This window comes from Cinclus cinclus, chromosome 2, assembly GCF_963662255.1.
Source record: "Cinclus cinclus chromosome 2, bCinCin1.1, whole genome shotgun sequence".
In the NCBI taxonomy this organism is placed as follows: Eukaryota; Metazoa; Chordata; class Aves; order Passeriformes; family Cinclidae; genus Cinclus; species Cinclus cinclus.
In genome coordinates, this window is record NC_085047.1 from 56,285,130 (window position 1) to 56,305,768 (window position 20,639).

Consider the following 20,639-nt stretch of genomic DNA (forward strand, 5'->3'; position numbering starts at 1 on the left):
GAGGAACCAACACTGGGGGAACAGAGGCTCTGTTGTTTTAATAGGCAAACGCTTCAGAAGTCAACTCAGCAAATTATTCACTCTGTCTTAAAGTCATCAGCCCATGAGACAAGTCTGGGGCACGAGCCCATTTCACCCAGCCTTTCCCTTTGTCCTGAAGGAGGTGACCCCTCTGACATGGTCTGAATCACTTTCTGTGTCTTGGCACAGGCAGGCATTCCCTGATATTTCTGGTCTCACCCTGTCTTCCCACACAGAAGCACAAGCACAGTTAAGCCTCTGCCTATTCCACTGCACTCCCCAGCCATGGCTGCAATGTCAGGGCAAGGAGAAGGAAAGGACTGGGCAGTAGAAAGCAGACAGTTGTCCATGTTGCCTGGAAGAGGGACAGAAATTTGAAAAGTAGGGAGCGAAGAGTGGCTACTCCAGTGAAAGATGGATGGTATTGACCTGGCTGGGTGGGAGTAACACTGCTGCCAAGAGGAAGGGAGGGAACAAGCTCCTGGACACAAGGAGAATGAAAGATCAGGCTACAGAAATCTCCTATAACTGATATGCACACCTGTCAGCTTTGGGTGTCCTATTATTGCTGCAAGCTTTTAGCTCAAATGAAACCAGCGTAATTGCCCTGAAATATAGCAGAAGTACTTCAAGTCTAAATAATTCAGATGTCAAAATGAGTATGAGGAAGAAAATGATTTTGCGGAAGGACTGCTTTGTTTTCGAGGTTGCTATTTCTTTCTATTTATGCACCAATACAGACACTAACAAATCAGTGAACTGGATGCACAACCAGACACCATCACTGATTACATCTTTCCCTGAACAAAAGCAAGGAAATAGAGGAGGGGGGAAAAAAACAAGCACAAGTTATTCAAAAGGCAAAACTATTTGATGAGATTTTATCTGCTCTGCAATTTAAACAGTATTCCCAAACTATTTACAATCGGAATGTTGAGGGTTGTTGGGCATTGCAAAGGAATTTTAAATAACTCCTGTTGGCAAAGGTTTTTTCTCAGAGTTGCCAAATCTCATTGCTTTATCACAAATCTCATTATGTTGAATTGCTTATTTAAATCACAACTCAAATAATTACTGACTAATTAGTTTCTTGCCCTTTTTTTCTTCTTTAAATAAATGTAAATTTCTCAGGAACATACTTATTGCAGAAGGTAACAGGTAATCAGAGTAAATACCAGAGCAGTCAGGGGTGTTATTGTTCATGCAGACCTTTCTCTAATCAGGGTAGAAGAAAATCCTGTTTACTGGCAGCTGCCTGCTGACAGCAGAAGGACACGAGGTCTGGGACTCCCTGTTGTTCTGTGGCAGTGCTTGCCCTGGTTAATAAAGCCTGGTCCCAGATTAGCTCTCTGTACTCCCTCATCTTCCCTCCACCCTGGCCTCTCAGGGTCTTTCCACATTACTGAAACTTTCATTAATATAAAAAAATTCCACTGGCTTCCCTGTGACTCCACCCAGAAGCAGAGGCATGTTTCCTCCTTAGATATAGAGCAGCATTAAAAAAACCCCACAACACAGCAGCACTTTTCAATTATAACTCAGCTGCTGGCAGGGTTGGGGGCAGGATTTGTGCCTATTACCTGCCCCAACCATTGTGTGTAGAGGTCCGTGATGGACACCAAGCTGCCTTCAGCCTTCGTGGACACACAGCACGCGTAGTGTCAGGAGGTCAGTGTTGCCTCTGGTCATGTATGGGACAGCCAGCCCATGTAAAACCCTGGTCTTGGTCTGATTTAAAGCTCAGGTTTTTGTTATGCTTTCAGTATCAGGCACTTAATCTCTGGTTGTCAGTAAAATGCCATATATGAATGTCTAAAGGGGAGGTGTCAGAAGATGGAGCCTGGTGCTTCTCAGTGATGTCAAGCAATAGGACAAGAGGCAATGGGCAAAAACTGATGTGTGGGGAGCTCCACCTGAACATGAGCAAGAATTTCTTCACTTGTGGGTGACCATGAGTTAGAATAGATTGCCTAGAGAGGTTGTGGAGTCTCCCTCAGTGGAGATATCAAGAACCCTCTGGATGCAATCCTGTGCAGTGTGCTCTAGGATGACCCTGCTTGAGCAGGGAGGTTGGAGTAGATGACCCTCTGTGGTCCCAACCCGACCCTTTCTGTGATTCCGAGATTTCATCCATCTGATCAAAGGCACCTGAGTGATTTTTGGATACCGAAACTCTCAGAAGCTGAGTTAAACCTCCAAAATGTAATTCAGTTGCACCCACTTCACCTGCATCCCCTCTTCCGTATCTTCAGCATACATCAGTGTCGTCGGAAGGCTCTTTGTGGAGACCTGGGGACTTCGCAAATGCATTCCAGTTGGAATGGTAGTAGCCAGGTGGGGCAAGGTTTAAGTTGCACATCAGGAAGATTTTCTTCACAGAAACGGTGGTTAAACATTGGAATAGACTGCCCAAGGAGGTGGTGGAGTCACCACGCCGGGAGGTGCTTAAGGAAAGCGCCCCTTAGTGCCATGGTCTAGTTGACAGGGTGTTGTTCACAGACTCAATCATCTCAGAGGTCCTTCCCAACCTTAATGACCCTGTGATTCAATAAGCAACAAGCGCAGATCCTGGCGCAGAGACCCGGCCCCACCAGACGCATGAGACCCCCGCCAAGGCAGAGAGCAGCTCCTGTCCCGCCCCTCAAGCCCCCGTCCCTCGGGACGAGCCCGCCAGGTCCCGGGAGCCTGCGGGAAGGGACCCGCCCCTCCGCCCCGCGCATGCGCACACCGCCCGGCCGCTGCCGCTCGTCCCTCCGCCGCCGGGGGCGCTGCCGCGCGCCTGCCTTGCCTCCCGGGGGCGGGTCCCGCTCGGGTCCGCGCCCGGATCGCGATGGCGGCGGCGGCGGCGGCGGCGGCGGCGGCGGCCGGGATCGGGTCAGCGGCGGGCGGCGCAGGCGGGGAGCGGAGCAGCACCCGGGACCGGCTCCTGGCGGCGCTGGAGGATCTCGAGCTCTTGGCCAGGTACGGCGCTCGGCCCCGGGCGGCGGCGGGGGCGGGGTGAGAGCTCCCGCCGCGGTGCGTGCGCGGAGCCTCAGGCGGGAGCGGCGGGCGGAGCGGGAGCGCCTGAGGTTGGGATGGGAGGGGCCCGGCCCGACAGGCCCGCTGGCCCGACCCGTCTCGGGTGCTCGTTTTCCTGCTCTCCCGCCGTCCTCAGGCCGGCTCCGCGGGAGAGCGGCTGGTGCTGCGCCGGGGTTCGGCCCGGCCCTGCGCAGTGCTTCCCGGCGCTCATCCCGGTGGGAAAGTATCGGTCGTGCTTCGCCTCGCATTTTCAGAGAAGGAGCGCTTCCCTTTTCTCCCACTCGCCTTTCTCACGTGGCTGACACCTGTGTTTCCTGTGAAGTGCACACTCACACGCCGATTTTAGGCATTTTATTAGTCACTAAAAATTATGCTTAAGTCAGAAATATATAGATGGTGTTGCATGACATAAGCTGTTCCGGTCATTGCCTGTATTAGTGCTACATTCACTCCAAATAGGCTGCGGAGCTCGTCTTCAGAGTGATAGACATGCTCAGATACTTAGTCCGTGGTTTTGAGTCCAGGCTGGTAATCCCCATCCCAGTTGTCAGCCATGTCGTGGAGGCACAGCTGGCATAGCTCCTAATTATTTTCCACACCTCAGGGAGAGCAGGAGCTTAGGAAGGCATTTTCAGAGGGAATAACCTGTGCTATGCATGTGGCTCACTCACTCAATGATTACCAAGAGTAGGATAAGGTATTGGTGAGTTGCTCCTCTTGTGTCTGGTTAAGTTTTGTCCTCAGTCACAGATTTTACTGTGATGTAAGGGTTGCTGGAGTACATCTGTTTATGGAAAAATGAAAACAAACTTGTTCTTATCTAAGTTATTATTTATTTTTTTTTTAATGCTGGAACTAGTGTTCTACCACAGTGAACCCAGAACAATGCTCAATAGCATTTAGTGAATCTTCCTGTTGGTCACCAAAGTGTTGCAGCACTCTGGGGCTAGGCTTTTCTCAGTCACAATACTGGTGGTAGGGGCAAAAATTAAGTCACATGTCTAATCTGTAGCCTTTCCATCAGTTTTGAATCTACACCTCTGCATTATCTGGCTGACACAGGGTAGAATTACAGCACTGTGTGACATCACCCTTGATGGTAGTAGCTGACCTACTTAAAATGGATTTTATTTGCTACTGCTCAGTGTTGCTCAGGTAGAATAAAGCTTTAGTGACAGTGGCAAGTTTTTTTATTCTCTGATTGTTTAAAATCATGGTAGTGTTCAGGAGTGACCAAGAGACATAGACCGATATTAGAGCTTTAATGGGTTTTTTTTTTAGACATTTCTGGCTCCACTGCTGTATTACTCACACAGCCCACTGAGCTGCTTACACTGGACCAACCAAAGAATCAGTACTTCGAAGGACAGAGTCTCCAGATAGACAGTTACTTGTGCATAGGATTGAACTGTCATTCATAGCCTAAGAAGCCAAATAACTTAGCTGAGTTTGCAGGAAATGCCTTTTTGCGTTGTGGTACCCAGTGGTTCTTGCTGGCTTTTCAGAACAATGGCAGAATATGTGGATATCAGGAAGAGTGATCAAGATGTCTGTTTGAGAAGCACTTCTAGTCTGGCACCAGAATATTACCAGGTTTTTTTTTTCCATTTTTTGTGTGCTTGATGCACTGCTAATACACCATAGTGGAAATAGTTGTTGTAAAAGTAGTTCAATTACAGACTCTGTTGGCATTTGAAAGTGTAGACTTAATTGCTCTAAACTACAAGTATATTGGGGAAAAATGGAGAAAAGTAGAGAAGTAAAACAGTGCAGACCCTCTTGCAACAAAGGTAGTAGAAGAAGGGTACAAGTGCACTTCATTATGCTATTTCTTCTCTCACGTTCTGCTTATGTCTTTTATGGTTCAACAGGAACTTAGCACCTTTCTTGAGTTCAAATACATGAGGGCTTCACGAGATCAAATAACAAAGAAAAAAATGTGCTTTCTTGGTTGAAAAATCCCTGCCCACACTGTACTGTAAAAAATAAAATACTCAGGTCCATAGATACTTTCGTAATGATACCGGTACTCTGGTAATTTTGGGATGACTTGATGTGGTAATGCCTTAGAAAATTGTGCAAACTGAGTTCTCGTTTCAGGGAACTAATTGAAATTTTGGCAATTTCAAGAAACCAAAAGCTTCCACAACCAGGAGAGGAGAGCCAGGTAAACTGACTTTCTGAATTGTGTTTCTTTGGGTAAGCACAATGCTTTACTTCTGTATTTTTTCCCCATTCTTTTATTTGTTCTTACTTTCTCCCTTTGTCCTTGCCTGTATTCAAGCTAATGGTCATGATGGGGCTTTGGCCCTGCTGTGAAGGCATTATTGGTTCTCCTGTTGCTTATTCATTTTCTATGTGCTTCATAGGCTATTTCTGTAAACAGGAAGAAATTTCATTTAATTTTTTATTCAAACAAAAATATTTCTATGGATGTCTTTTGCTCTTTGTAGCATGACTGAGGGTGTGTTGTTACTCTAGCCAAATTAAAAGTCTTACAAAACTGTCGTTCAATAGATCCTGGAGCTGCTGATTCAGAGAGATGGAGAGTTTCAAGAGCTAATGAAGTTGGCAGTTGATCAGGGGAAAATCCACCATGAAATGCAGCTTTTAGAAAAGGTAGTAGAAAAGCGGGATAATGATATTCAGCAGCTGCAGAAACAGCTAAAAGAAGCAGAGCACATACTGGTAAGTTCATAATGATGTGTTTGCTTTTGAGCATCTTCTGGTAGAAAAGGTGGTTCTGGGCAAAGTGGTGTTGTGTTATTTTGAGAAGATTTAAATATTTAAACTTCATAAGAGCTTAGTGGTTTGTGTTTTTTCTCAGTAGTCACTGTTTAGTTATCATGGCATTAAGTTTTTTTTAATATTGCTATTTTTTTTCTAAACTTACTTAATTTCTGTGTATTTTGAAAATGTTCACTGAAGTTTCTCTTTTAAAATGCAATTAAATGAAAGGGTTTATTCACAGAGCTGACATTATGTGGATGTTTATAAATTAAAGATGCATTGAAGGTTTGGTTTACTGTGTGGGTTTTTATTTTTTACAACTAGGCAACAGCTGTTTATCAAGCAAAGGAAAAACTAAAATCAATTGAAAAAGCACGAAAAGGTGAGTATCCATGATTGTACATACTACATAAATGCAATTCTAAACAAAGTTGTTAGGTCAAATTGGGCCTTTTTAATTTTTTTAATTCTACTATCAGATTTCAGATGCTTTGTGTGTAAACAAATTTCAATTTCATTGTGAAACTTCACTGTGTAACAATTTCCTCAGAATAAAGGAAGGATTGATTTTTTTTTTGGTGGCAAACGTATTTTAATATGAAAGTATCTCAGTAGTCTTTTTTGACTGATAATAGTATATCTGGTTACCTAAGTGCCTTATGAAATTGCCTCAGGAGGTCTGCTAAGGAAAGGAAGAGAATGTGTGTATATGCACTGTATTTGAAAGACTGACTAGCTGGTGGTACTAGGTTGTAACTGTAGAAGTGCCATTCTGTGGCACTTACCATGCTATTTCTTTTTTTGTGGGGGGAGACACGCATCTTCTTCAGGTTGTTGTTTTTGTTTGTTTGTTTTACAGTATCTTTTATAATTTTGTTATGCCTCTTTCACCTAGAAAATCAAGGAATCTATAATCAAGTTTCTATTAATCTAGTACAAGCACATATTTGGAAGGACTCCTCTGGGTACAGTCTATAATTACTAAACGAACAAAAATACTTTGTTACAGAAAATTCTATATTAAAGCAGGAGCTGAAGTACTAGCAATTTTTTTTTGCGATTGTGAAGTACATTTGTTTAAGAGATTGTGTTTTTCATGAGGTTGGAGAACCATTGATAATGTATTTGCACTTGTGTGTGTAAAATCAGTTCACTGCAAAGCTCATCTTTGCATAGTCTGAGAATCTTCTAAATAGTCATTGCATTAAGATCCAGGCTCTTAATGTTTGGCAAAATCACATTCCCAGTCTTTTAGATATTGATGGCAAATACTCTGAAATAATTAAATTGATGCAATCTCTTGAGAATGCAGCAACATTTTTTCCCACTCTTTCAGGTGCCATTTCCTCTGAAGAAATAATTAAATATGCCCATAGGATCAGTGCGAGCAATGCTGTTTGTGCCCCTCTGACATGGGTACCAGGTAACTATTGTGTTTATCACAGTAGATTTCTTTTTTATAAAAAATCATGGTTAATATCGGGTCTTACAATGTTTTTGTACAGTGATAACCACTGGGATTTATTAGAATAACATTGTTTTCAGCTGTTATATCTAATATTTCCACAAAAATGGATATCTAAAGTTCTGTGGACTTCACATAGATCTCCAACAGGTTATGAAACTGTCTGCTTTCATTAACAGACTGGCCTTCTCTGTTCTTTTTGTTTGCCTTTTTCCTCTGAATGTTTACCCCAATTATAAGTCAAAGTCAAGTATGCTAAAGGCTTTTCTGTGTGATTGGTTGTGTTCTCTCTTGCCCCTTACAATATTCTTTCAGAGAATGTTAGTAAACAGTAGAGTCAGAAGTAGAACTTTTACTATGACACGTTTCAATTTTGGGTACTGCCTTCTTTGTCCAAAATGAAAATATGTTTGATCCAGTTCCTGTCCTTGCTGTTTAGCTGTGAAGTAGAGATTTTAATAAAACAGGTGTGATGCTCGTTGCTCATCCAAGCAACTGGAGTTGGGTTTTTTTGGTCATTAAACTAGGCTCTAAAGCTAATGTCTTCAAGATGATTGTTAAATATATAAAAACATCCTTTTTCTTTTCTTAAAGGGGACCCACGTAGGCCATATCCTACAGATCTGGAAATGAGAAGTGGTCTCTTGGGTCAGATGAACAACCCATCCACCAATGGAGTCAATGGACACTTACCAGGGGATGCACTTGCAGCAGGCAGACTTCCAGGTAAGTGAAACCCAGTTTTGTTTTGTTTTTCTTTATTGTTTATAGATTCACAGCAGTTATACATTTCCCTTAGCAAGGCCAAATCAGAGGTAAAGCAATGAAAATTGTGGTTAATGTTCTTCCTTAGCAGTGAAGACCTAGTAAAGAAAGGTAATTAGAAATTGCATAATTTTTTAAAATTTCCTACTAAACTAGAGACACTACAGCTGAGTCATTATAAACTAAACTCACTTACCTTCATATATTTTAAATAAATAATTAAGTGATTTTCAGACATACTAGAAAGAAGCAGTTTCAGAGCAGCTTTTGCTTAGTGGTGATGACAAAGCATGGAATTGTGAAAGCTGTATTTGGAAGAAAGGTGGTTTGTTGTCATTCCCTACCTCTCTTTGAGTCTCTGCTTAGAAGTTCTGGATTTAAAAGACATGGCAGGGGACAACTGCTGAGATAATACATTGAGTGTAGGAATCAAGCTTTAATCCCTTAATTGCTTTGTGAAATGGGCACTTCCATTGACTTCAGTGGGATTCATTCCTTCATGTAAATATTTAAATTTAGTAGTAAATTACAGTAATTGAGTCAAGAGTTCAGTTGCTCTGTACCTGTGCAGAGTTGATCTACCATGGTTAGACTAAATGGTGGAAAAAGTCTTAGTCTGGCTTCACAGGAGATCTGTAACAGTTCTTACATGTCTTTTAAGCCACTGTCAGGCATTATGAAAAGCTTGTTTTCGGAAATCGTGCTGAATTTGTTAAAAAAACCCCTTGCAACTCCACTGGACAAATAGTAAATTAGGATTTTGTGTCTCTGATCATCTGTCTAACCCTGGTGTCACCTTTTAGGAAGTGACTTGAAATTCTGCATCATCTCACTTTGTAAACCTCTGGCCTCAGATAAAATGGGTCAGTGAGCTGAATGGGAGTAGGACCCTGACACCTATCCACAGCAACCCACCAGGGAAATGCTTAGGACTGGCCCACATATCTTTTCTGTTCTTTTGAAATACAGTCAGAAATGTTAAGGTTGTGACTTCCTAATGGAGTTTGAGCATGTATTTGTGTAGAGCCCATTCTGGCTGGCTCCTTTGCCTTAGAGGATGCAGACTTGATCCATTTACTTTTGAGTGCTGTCTCTATAAGAACTGAAAGGAATTTTTTTTCAGGAATTTTCAGAATTTTCATTGAGAAGCTAAAAAATGTGGGATTTAAACTCCTCCAGTAAAGTTCTTAATTGAGTCTTGGGCTCCTCTGTCAGGTTAAACGCTCACATAACTAGACTGTCAAGGTAAGAGGGAAACATTGATTTACAAGAAAGTTGAAGCTGCTTGAGCATTTTGTGTAGGGATGCTGAATCTGTTGGTGTGTGGAGGCATGTCCTGAGAATGCTTATTATGGGATCTAGTCCTTTTGGAGACTCCTGCAGAGATGTCCAGTTACTGAGTCCTTAGTGAATGTGCAGGTTTTCTGAACTGCTTGGCAGCCTCCAAACTTTGAGGCTGCTTAGCACACACATTCAGCCTGGTTTAATAGCAGACTGGTTCTAGCACTGAAGCTATGTAAACAATGTAGAACACTGGCTTCCATTCTGAGCTTGTTCAGATAAAGGTTTTTCAGACATATTTGGATAAAGCGTTTTTTTCTGAATTATTATGGTCTGCCTGATTTTTTTTTTAAATCTAATATTTTAATCTATTTTTGCATACTGAGAAATGCTAATTTTCCCAGTATTTGTGAATGGTAAATCAGTTCAAACTTTGCTTTGTAGATGAAAAGCTCTGCATTGACTATATGAGTTATCAAGAGCCACCTACACAAATGGGCCTCTCCGGCAGAGCAGACTTCTACAATTACAGAATTGTTCCATCATGAGATGTTTTCCAGATTTTACTGGAAGGTTTAATCTGTCCAAAATTCAGAAAGGATTTCAAGATTTGTTTTGATTTTAAATTGAAGTTCTGGTTGAGCTGTCTTGTTGAATTTGTCAATAAACAAAACTAACAGTTTTTTTGATTATGCCTCTTTTTTTCCAGATGTGCTTGCTCCTCAGTATCCTTGGCAGTCAAGTGATATGTCAATGAACATGCTACCTCCTAATCATAGTAATGACTTCATGCTGGAGCCTCCAGGACACAATAAAGAGAATGAAGATGATGTAGAAGTTATGTCAACAGACTCCTCAAGCAGCAGCAGTGACTCAGACTAGGTACAAGGGGGACAGTATCCCTAGTAGACCTTTCCTGTGGAGAAGGTAGGTTAGATGCTGTTTGTCACAAACTGCAATATCCTTTTGTTACACCAGCAGCCCTGTGTAAGGGAGAAGGTAACAGCTGGCTCAGAAATAGGGTGACATTTAAAACCATGGACTATAGACTTGTTTTTTCCTATTAGATGTTCTGGGAGCTGGGAGAAATGTCTGGGAGCTGTCTGCTGGGGGAGAGATGTCAGATTTTCAGTGATTGTGTAAATATATGCTTGCAAGAGATGTGTAAATATATATTTATATGTATGTATTTACTATACATTAGATAACATAAGTTCCTGGGAAAAAAAGGTGTAAGGGGAATCCCCTTCTATGTTTGTTAGTAACTTTACTCTTTTGATGATAGCCTTTTTTACACCACAAAAATGAAACATGAAGTTTGTAATTTTAGTATCTTTTTTTGTTACTGCCTAAATCCATGTTCTTGATCATCATTCTTGTGTATCAAGAACAAAAATACGGCAATAAGGTGTAATAAGAGTTTGTAATTATTGTAATATATAATGAATTATTTGTCATAAATAAACTCAGCTTTGATCTAACTTCAGTTTTCCAAACTTGTATCTTAGATGAGTTGCCATGTAACTTCAATACTCAGCACGTTTTATCCCAGTATGTGGTTGAATTCTGATTGAGTTTCTTAAGTTTGTACCCCATTTTCCTCTGTGCAAAATGCCCAGTCAGCATAAGAAGCAGCTGAGGAGGAGTCAGAAGTGGAAAGCCTGTCCTTCCTTTTCAGGTGAGCCCTTCCAGGTACACACAAAGCTGGGCAGACTCTGAGGCAGCGAGTGCCCACCCACAAGGCTGCCCCAAATACTTGGTTAAGTGTCCTCAGACCCTGGAGGTGACACACTTTTGGACATGCTGCAGATTTAGCTCCATTCAGATCAAAGTGCTCAAGGATTTTTTTGTTCTTGTCATCTGTATTTTTTTTCACTTCTTTGAACCTGCTAATTTGTTTACTTTGGTAGTTGCATTTCCTGCATCAGCTGCAATGTTATTTTGTCTTTCCAAAAGCACTTCCCTTGGCTTTCCTTTTGTTGTTCTGTTTTGCTTAAGGAGTCACTTTATGACAGCTGCTTTTCTCTTAGATAACTCTGATAAAATTTCAAAACTCATGTGAACTGTTGCTCTTGGCAGTTACAGGTTTCTGTCCTGAAGCACGGCTTCCTGCAGTACAGATCACAATTCTCTTCCCTTTTCCATTTTGTAGATTACTCACAGGAAGTATCTGAATGTGTTGAGGTAATTCCTCCTCTGTTCAAGTAATCTTTCAAACACTGCTGTCAGTAATGCTGCCACCTGTGACCAAGATGTTCAAATTCCGTAAGGATGTATATAGAAGGACTTCAGTCACATTCAGCCACATAATATGGGGCAGTGAGTTTTGTTTTCAGAGAAATGGGAAATTTGGTTTTGCCTCAGCTGCTCCTTTTCAAATACTTCCAGAAGTATTTTCAGAGTTATTAAACTGTCACCTCTTTCACAGTCTAAAGTTACTCATATAGATACATACATAACCTTTATTCAGTATCATGTTTTCCTCTTGGGAGCTTATCTCCAATGTCTTTCCTTTTTAATTCATATTAATCCAAATACATGTGTCCTGTCTCAGTCACCCTACTTAACCTTACCCTTTCTAGCTCACATTAGTTTTTGTCTTAAAACATATGTGATCAGAATCATACACAGTATTGCAAAGTGGAGTTTCCTTAGTGCTTTGTATAATGGAATTGGTATTTTCTTTCTAAATGCCCCTCTTTTAACACATCACACAGACACAGTTCACCAGCCTCTTTCATCTTCTAACTTACAAGGACATTCTTGAAACAAAATATGGAAATATATAATTAGTATTGATGGGAGGTGTAGTGTTACAGTCTGCCCAAAATTCTTGTATGTATCATGTAATTCACCAGCTGAACTATTGTGGTGGGTGGTTGTTTCCCAGCATTAGAGGGAACTGAAGCAATGACTGCTTCTATTTCTGGTTTGTTAGTTACTCTATTAAAGGATTAAATTGGACCAATGTATTACTTCTAATAGGTAAGGCAACAGCTCTCTGCCTGCTGTTCACTTAGCATAAAATCAAACTTCAGGTATTACATGCATCCTAATTGGTTTCCTTGCATCAGTGTTCCAAACTGTAAAGTTCAGGAGTATGTTTCTCAATGCTGGCTAACTGTAATGCCATTTTAAATGAATTCTGACAGTTACAAACAGTTTAGAGAACCATGATATGGTAACTGAGTGTTCTGTTATTCAGTGGCTTAGATATGTACATAATAGATTTTCCTATTTAGGAAAAGTACCAAAAATCAGAGTAAAGATTTAGTTGAAAGGACTGAGTCTTAGCAGCTAAAGTCAACTGAGAACCACATTTTCTGGAGGGGTGGGAAATATAAATGTGTGATACATACAAAGTTTTTTAAGTTGGGGATTGCTGGCAGCTGGTTTCAGTAATCCAACTGTACTCTTTTAATCAGTAATTTAGAAAGGATACAGAAACACTGACATATGGAGATACTGTTTGTGTCCCCATTTCAGTGTCTGCTTGTGTATTTACAAAAGACAGAATGAATATAGCCATTAACAAAATAATCCAAGAAAGTATTTATTGCATGACAGAACATTTTTACAGTGGTCCCTGTTCTCTCATCAGGACCTAGATGTTTTCTAAAATTTTAAAATTGTACTAAATTTATTTTTTTCTTCATTATTCTTTGTGACAGATGGGCAGGACATCTGTCAACTCTTCCTACAGCTTCTTTGTTGACAGCTGAACAGAATAATTTTCAGTGTACATAAGGTTGCTTTCAGGAAGCAAATTTCCACTTTCAAATAGAAAAATAAGCTTTTTACAAAGGTACAGTAGCAAAGGGCTTTTTGGTGATATTTCCTGTTTCAAGACTGCTAAGTAATGTTGCCTCTTTATTCACTTCAGAGAACGGGTGTCTGTCCTATGGGAAGTTGCACATAATTAATATTTCAAACTCTAAGCAGGAGAATTGCCAGGGGCAGTAGTATCCTTATGCCTCATCACTCTGTTTCTCAGCAAGAAGGGCCATCTCTATTTAAAAAAAAAAAGTATGTACAAAGAAAGGAAGAGCTTTTTAAATCCCTCGGGATGATTTCTTTTAAGAACTGAGAAGTCAGTTCATGATTTCAGGCGATTTAAATCTTTCAGTATTGTGCCTGTGTTTTATTCAAAAGAAATTAAAGATATCTTACAATATTTTTGTACAATGAGTATCTCTAAAGGAAATAGACAAGAGATGTGCTATAAAAGAACCCTGAGAAGAAAAAAAATGAGCCAATTAGTGATTTCTATAAAAGTTATATCCTAAAATTAATTGCTGATATCTTAGTGACTACAGCTGGAAAATAATCAAAATTGGTTACAGATTCTAGAAAAATTAAAAATACTAACTCCTTGGTTATGTATGTACTGTTGGGTACTGTTATTTCATTCACTAACAACTCAATCATTTAATCAAACTGAAAATTCACAATTTGACCAAATCTCAATAGCCAGCCATACAGAATTACACCCATCTGTGCTGCTTAATACTGACAATTCTTATTAGCCACAAAGTATGATTTCTGCCATGGAGTTACACCTATAAATGAGATTTGTGTCAGCCTAGTAGAGTAGGCACCTCTCCATTCCAAAAGTTCAGCCACAAGTTGAGATCAGTTGCAGAGATCTGAGATTTTTCTGCAGATAAATTCAGTGTAACTGAGGTTCTAAACAGAACTCTGTTATGAAAGCAACTGGCAAGAAGGGTCAGGGAATTTTCATTCCCTGCAATAAGTCATGACAATCTTTTCACATTTATAATACTGTTGCTTTTTGAGTGTATACTGCTGTTTGCAGGAAAAAAGGCACTGTCTATTAAATGCAACTTTTGTTCACGACAGTAGTTTCATAACTGAAGCTAAGAGACAAGGCCAAGTTTTAAAATTGGTCCAGTAATTACAGGAAAGCAGGTTAAAAAGAGTAAGTTTTGTTGCAACTGCTATTAAGTGAGTAAACTTCCCTGGCTTGTGCTGACTTCCAGATGGCTGGCTGTTCATCACTATGAAGATTAACTAGATAAAACACTGAGTTCTTCTGTAAAAGCAAATGTTAATTGTTAACTAAACCTAGAAATGGGTCTGGGATGAGAGAGAACTGTTGTGTGAAATACGGGAAAAGCACTGAAACACTTGGCATGTTCTTCTTTGGGAAAGATAATATTTTCACATGGGCCGGGTGAGCACTTTCTATCTTTTTTTCTTCTACGCCAAAAAACGTCGGTCTGTCCATTAGATTTATGTCCTTTATGTTTACCTAACATGCAATTTATTTTTACTCTAATTGGTGACTTCCCGTGTACCCCTTCAGATGATCCAGCTCTTCTGAAAAGGGATTGTAACCTTGCTCTCTCAAACAGCGTAAAGCCCAGAATAGTTGATCTGCTGGAGGGAATTCATCCCATTTGACCCATTCCCAGCCTGTAGGGAAAAAAAAAATAAAAAAAATTCAGAGTATAGGGGTAAGATAGGACCCAAGGAACCAGCATGAAATTGTGGCAGGGGAGGCTTAGGCTCCCCTAGGAGAAGGTAGTGGGGCACTGGAATAGGCTCCGTACTGCAGCCTTGCAGAGCTCAAGGAGTGTTTGGACAACCTTCTAACACGAGGTGGGATTGCTGCGGTTTCCCCATGCAGGGCCAGGAATGGGATTTAATGATGTTTGGGCAACCCTTCCAACTCAGGATAGTCTTTGTGTCTGTGATACAATTCTTCCTCTCCGGGTCTATATGGATCATATGGAAACTACCAATACAAAGACTAGTTCTCTCTTGCATACGGAGTCATTTTGCCTGAGCAGTTTTTTGTTTTTTTTTTTTTTTTTTGTTTCCCAGAGAAGCTGTGGATGCCCCATACCTGGCAGTGTTCAAGGCCAGGCTGGATGGAGCCCGGAGCCACCTGCTCTAGTGGGAGGTGTCCCCGCCCGTGGCACGGGGCTTGGATCTAGATAGCTACTCACCCTCGTTCTTGTCGGGCTCCTGGTTGCGCGGCTCGGCGCCCGGCTCGGCCTCGCCCTTCATGAGCACGGTGACATAGTGGTAGCGCTGGGACGCGCACACCGCGTTCACGGCCGACGCGAACCGCACGTGGCGCAGCCGCAGCGCCGCCTCCTCCAGCGTCTCCCGCGCCGCGCACTCCGCCAAGCTCTCCCTGCGGGCGGGCAAGGCAAGGGAAAGGAGGGGAGGGGAAGGCACGGCCGCCTCAGGCAGGGCACGGTGGGGCAAGGCAAGGGCAGGACGTGGAGGGAGGGCGCGGGGCTCCTACCCGAACTCCAGGTGGCCGCCGGGGAGCTGGTAGGTGCCGGCGCCCAGCGCGCCTTTCCGCTTGCCCAGCAGGACGCAGTTGGGGTGCGCGGCGCTGGTGACCACCACCCCCACGCCGATCCCGGGCCGCCGGGGCTGAGCCGCCGCCTCGCCCATGGCAGGCTCCGTCCGAGGCTCCGTCCCGCCGCGGGCGGGCGGGGGCGGATCCGTCAATCAGGGCTTGGGATCCCGGGTTTGGGAGGTCCTTGGCCGGGGGGTGTGCGGAGCGCGCAGGATGCGCGTGCTGGTGACGTCGCTGGTGTGGAAGGTTGCGAGATTCCAAGGCAGGCTGCAGAGGGAGAGCTGCCCTGTCCTGCTCTTTGCCTGGGCTTCCTGGCCTCTGGATGCGCAGGGACTTGTGAGGTCACCGGGAATGGAAAGGGCGTTTGTGCAAATGAGGGCAGCTGAAAACAAGCAAGATACGACTCGGTTTTTGAAGGCCGCGAAGCCAGTCGCTCTGTGTCTGCAGATTTGTTCAGAATTTACCAAGTGGCTTTTCTTTGGTTAGCCCGCTGTTTCTGGTCTGTGGGAAGCCTGACGCTGAAGTGTCACGTTGAAATTTTTTAAAAAGGAAGCTACAAGCCTAGCTGAGCAGAGCTCCACAGGTGGAATAACAGCTCCTGACTGATAAAGAAGAAATAAAAGTTTCTGCTGGCAAATATTTACCTTAATTCTCACATTTTTATAAATTACAGAGATGTGTCGAATACAAGACAAAAGCTATCATTCTCTTTATAAACAACTGTAAAGTTTGTCAGATTTTCCCCTTCTTTAGCCTACTGATCACAACAGAGAAAGAAGTTTTTTATCTGCAGACCTTTCAAAATGGTTTTGGGTTTTTGTTTGTTCTTGGTGTGTGGTTTTTGTTTTTTTTTTTTTTTTTTTTGTTTGTTTGTTTGTAAGGTTTTGAAATATCTTAAGTACAGATGCTTTTATTTACATATGAAGGTCAGAGGGCCAAGCTGGTTGAAGCTCAGTCACATTTTCTGGGATCAGTTTTCTGGGGTTTAACTGCCCGAAGTGGCTCATTACAGCTTGAGATGGGTCCCAGTGTTGGCATGAAGGGCATGTCAGGAGCGAATTGCTGGGTGTGCTAGAAGCAAGATTGCCCTTTGACAGTGTTTGGCTGCGCTGCTTAACTGTGAAGTCAGCTCATACCCTGAATTACTGACATTAGTAAATAATAGTAAAAATAAATAATCTTGAGCAAATTGCCAAGATAGCAAGATTTTTCATAAACCAAGCTCATTCATTTGTATCTGTTTCCCCAGTACAGCTGGAGTATCCCAATCTCCAGATGAAACACCGAACATATCAATTATACCACTTCTGTATTTACATTTTAAAAAGACAGTGATCTTGCAAAAGCCATATCAAAGTTAGTATGCCAAGATTTTCCGTTCCTCTCTACCATCCTCTTAATCACAATAAGGATATGAAGTATTACCCTTTTACAAAACTTTAAAATGGCTAATTATTTGTTAAGGTTTTGAAATCCGGTTGTATACAGATGTTTATATTTGTTTCAGTTTTTTCACCTTACAGTTGTGAGCATTAATATGAAGAATACTGTATGAAAAGAAGCATTTCGTTGTCTGAATCTGTTCTAATTAGTTTCATTCTAGGATTTATTTAGGACATGCCTATGCAGCCAGATTTTGCAGTTCGTGAAGTAAATATAGGCTGGTTTTCTGAGTTTGATGGTGAACAGACATCCACTAATGATATGGGAATAAACAAAGAATGAGAAAGCAGCAAAATCCTCTGCCACAGCAGTATGTTGAACAGCTTGCAAGATTATGATTTATATATACTCGTAAACTTGTTTATTAATATTTTATCTGAGAAAGTACTTCTGTGAGACAAACAGCCAAAACAGTGTATTTAAACCAGCATGTGTCCAGCAGCTACTGGAAAAGAAGAAGATATTTTTCAGGCCCAATCCTTTGTCCCTTATGCTAAGGCTTTTATTGATTTAAGTGTTATTGAATGAACTGTATGTCTGAGCTGATCTGGATCAGAAAAACCCCATTTTTAAAAATGAATCTGTTTTCTAGCATGCTGTGGGTGGCACAGGGAGGGGATGGGACAGAGTTCGATCAGATTAAACACAACACAAAACCAAACCTGACTCAGCAGACTGGGACAGAGATTACGATTTTAGTAGTATGTGTTCCCTGATGCAATTTACAGCTCAGGTACATAAATGAGGCAGGCAGTGAGTCAGAGCAGCTGGGAACAAGAATGGTGGGACTAACCATGTTAGAGACAGGCCACATTTGTGTCAGAATAAAATGACTACACAGCTGTTCCATGAGAAGAACATACAGAGGGAAAGCAAGTTAGAAAAGCATGAAAGTGTACAACAGCTTATTGAAAAGCAGCTACACAAGCAGAAAACACATTCATCTTTCTGAGAATTTCATACACATGGTTCCTTTGGTGTGGATTTTACTATACACTTGTGTTTGCTTAGCAGAATTATGAACTTGAAGATGTAAGGATTATATTTAAATATTTTACATTGCAAAGCTGGCATTGAGAAGCTGGGTGGAATGTGACAGCAGTGCATGACACCAAAGTCCTGCCAACATCCTAGTTGAAACTTGAACTTGATTTTTCTTCTCTTGCATTCAAGCAGCTTGTTGTTATCCTGAACCCTGATACTGAAAATGTAACATTTAACATACAAATGTAACTGTTTCCTCCCTTTTATTTCAGCAGAATTTTTTCCATGACACCACATGCTTCCATTAAATGGCTGTCTTTTACCATAAACCATTGCTTGCTGTAATGTTATGGCTTCATAAGCATTATTAGTGGAAATTAGGCCAAGTATGATACATAGTTTTTATGTTGAAATGTAAATAACCTCTGAGCACATTTACATATGGAGAGAGTGATGGTGTGTGCAAGAGCAATAGGACAAGTTAGAGCTGTACTACAGGTCTGTTGTCTTCATTGATTGTTAATTATTTCTTTGCTGTAACAGACAGGACTGAGTCATTGGAATGAGTGAAGATGCTGAGACAATTCTGTTTTATTTGTAGCTTTGTCATTAACACTTTAAGTGACCTTGTGTAACTCGTAGGCGGGTGAAAATGGATTGTGCTACAGCTTCTATGAAACTTGTGGGTGTACTCAATCCCAGGGGACCCTGAATCAGAAGAATGTAAAAGTGTCTGTTCCTTATCCATCTGGGATAGTACCTGGAGGTCCAGAATGGATGTCTGGAATACAGTAGACAAGAAGTCATGACAGGGGTTTTGACTACTATTCTACAGCCATATGTGGCTTAGTGACTTCTCAAAGCAGAGGTGGCTTCTGTGTATTTATTAACACTCTTGTTTCTCTTCTTTAACCTACCAAGACTTCTCTTGAGCCCATCTAAATTTTCATCATTTGCAGCACCTGTGGCAAGGTGCTCCACAGCTTAGGTATGTGAAAGATCATTTTTGCAAACCAAATCCTTTTGCTTTCACTGAGCCTTTCACCTACTGGCCTTCCCTGGTTGGGAAGAGATGGTGCATTAGTAATTAACATTCATACTGTATTCTGTCAAAAACTGCACCTATCCATACCTGAGAGAGCACATTAAATGCCTGTTTGATAGCACAGATGTCAGAATCCTTGCAGGAGATACACTGGAGCACCTTCAGGGAAGGACCCAGGATTGTCTCTTCTGTATGACTGGGAGGAGAGATGGAACGGAATAATCTGTTCATATTGCAAATGGGTGCAGTGAATAGTTTTATGTTGTTAGATGTGCCTGAGGGTCCTCTTAGCAATCTACAGCTTGTCCAGAGACAACCATGATGGTATTCCTGCAGACAAGTGATGCAGAGAGAATTCACCATCTGTAAGACATACAATATAAGGCAATGTAGACACCACTGAAGGATTCTTCTCATTTTGCTTCAAAGTCAGCTTTTTGCTCTGACCTTGGCTGATTCATCAGCTAAACCTGTTTACTCATCTGTCATACCAAAAAAATGGGCTTTTCCCTCCTGTCTTCAGCTAAAAGTGTTCTGGAAAGCTCAGGGTGATTTTCTCCACAGGTACTGTGATGCTTTTTAAGCCCCTGATAAATCTCTCCTCAGAAATTTCCTTGCCCCTGAACTCATGGCATTGGCGGAGGCTTTCACTTCCTCACTCTGATGTTTTTGGCAAGACCCTCTCTCCTGATGTTTTTCAACAATAAAGTATCAACCAGTGGAGATTACAAGATCTGGGAAATAAATCACATTGCACCATTGTCACTACATGAATGTGATAAATTTGTAATAAAGCAAATTCATGTCTATTCATAATGCCTGAGCCTTCCAGGATGCCACCTTTGGCCTCAAACAGGATGCTTTATTGTTCATCTGTTGTCTGTTAAAACTTCTTGGCTCCTTCTGTCTCATTTGTAATGTACCTTTTCCATGTTTCTTTAATAAATACAGTTTTAAATACAGCTTTTCAGAGAGGGCCTCGATCCTGAGTTAAAAATCTTATTCTGACTTTAGCAAGAAATCTCACAATTTTAAACTTTGAGTATGATGGCATCTAGTTCTGGAGATTTAGCAAAATGTCTGGATATCTGCTGGAATCCTACAGTGCATTCCTTGTGCAGTCCCTGCAATTGTAGGTCAGATATTGAATGAGGCTGAGCCTATACAAACCTGAGTGAGTTTATACTGGACTCACTAGGAATTTGCTTGGTTGTAGCCAAGAGTGTTATCTTTTCTTGTGTGTCTAACAAAGTAAAGAAAAGGTGAATGTGTAATTTCCAAGAACTGTTGTTTTTAAGGTTTTGAGTTGGGCTTACAGCCACCTTGTGCTGACAGTCCGAGCCAGATGGTGGCACTGGTGATCAGACAGAAATCCAGGCGTTTTTACAGTTCCATCCCAATTAGTTTTCACAGTCAAGAAGGAAATCAGACAATACAGCATCCAGATAATTAAAGTTCTCCGTACAGTTATGTATCAGACTATAGATAATGGCAGCAGCTGCCTCAATATTTCTAGAAGTCCTTCAGTACTGCCAGCCATGTGACATTTC

The 20,639-nt window shown here is 41.6% G+C and overlaps 2 protein-coding genes across 2 annotated transcripts; one reads left to right on the forward strand and one right to left on the reverse strand.

The window, feature by feature from the left end:
* The first annotated feature begins 1,632 nt into the window (after positions 1–1,632).
* Positions 1,633–10,736, forward strand: MED4 (mediator complex subunit 4). Its single transcript, XM_062514925.1, has 8 exons — positions 1,633–1,676; positions 2,668–2,982; positions 5,140–5,206; positions 5,557–5,727; positions 6,094–6,151; positions 7,106–7,192; positions 7,829–7,960; positions 9,990–10,736. Exons 1-8 carry the CDS (start codon positions 1,633–1,635, stop codon positions 10,160–10,162), a joined length of 1,047 nt encoding a protein of 348 aa, XP_062370909.1. The 3' UTR covers positions 10,163–10,736.
* Positions 10,737–14,570: 3,834 nt separating this feature from the next.
* NUDT15 (nudix hydrolase 15) lies at positions 14,571–16,770 on the reverse strand. The gene is made up of 3 exons (XM_062514755.1): positions 15,558–16,770; positions 15,253–15,443; positions 14,571–14,716 (listed from the first exon to the last, which is right to left on the reverse strand). Exons 1-3 carry the CDS (start codon positions 15,710–15,712, stop codon positions 14,571–14,573), a joined length of 492 nt encoding a protein of 163 aa, XP_062370739.1. The 5' UTR covers positions 15,713–16,770.
* Between the last annotated feature and the right edge of the window lie 3,869 nt (positions 16,771–20,639).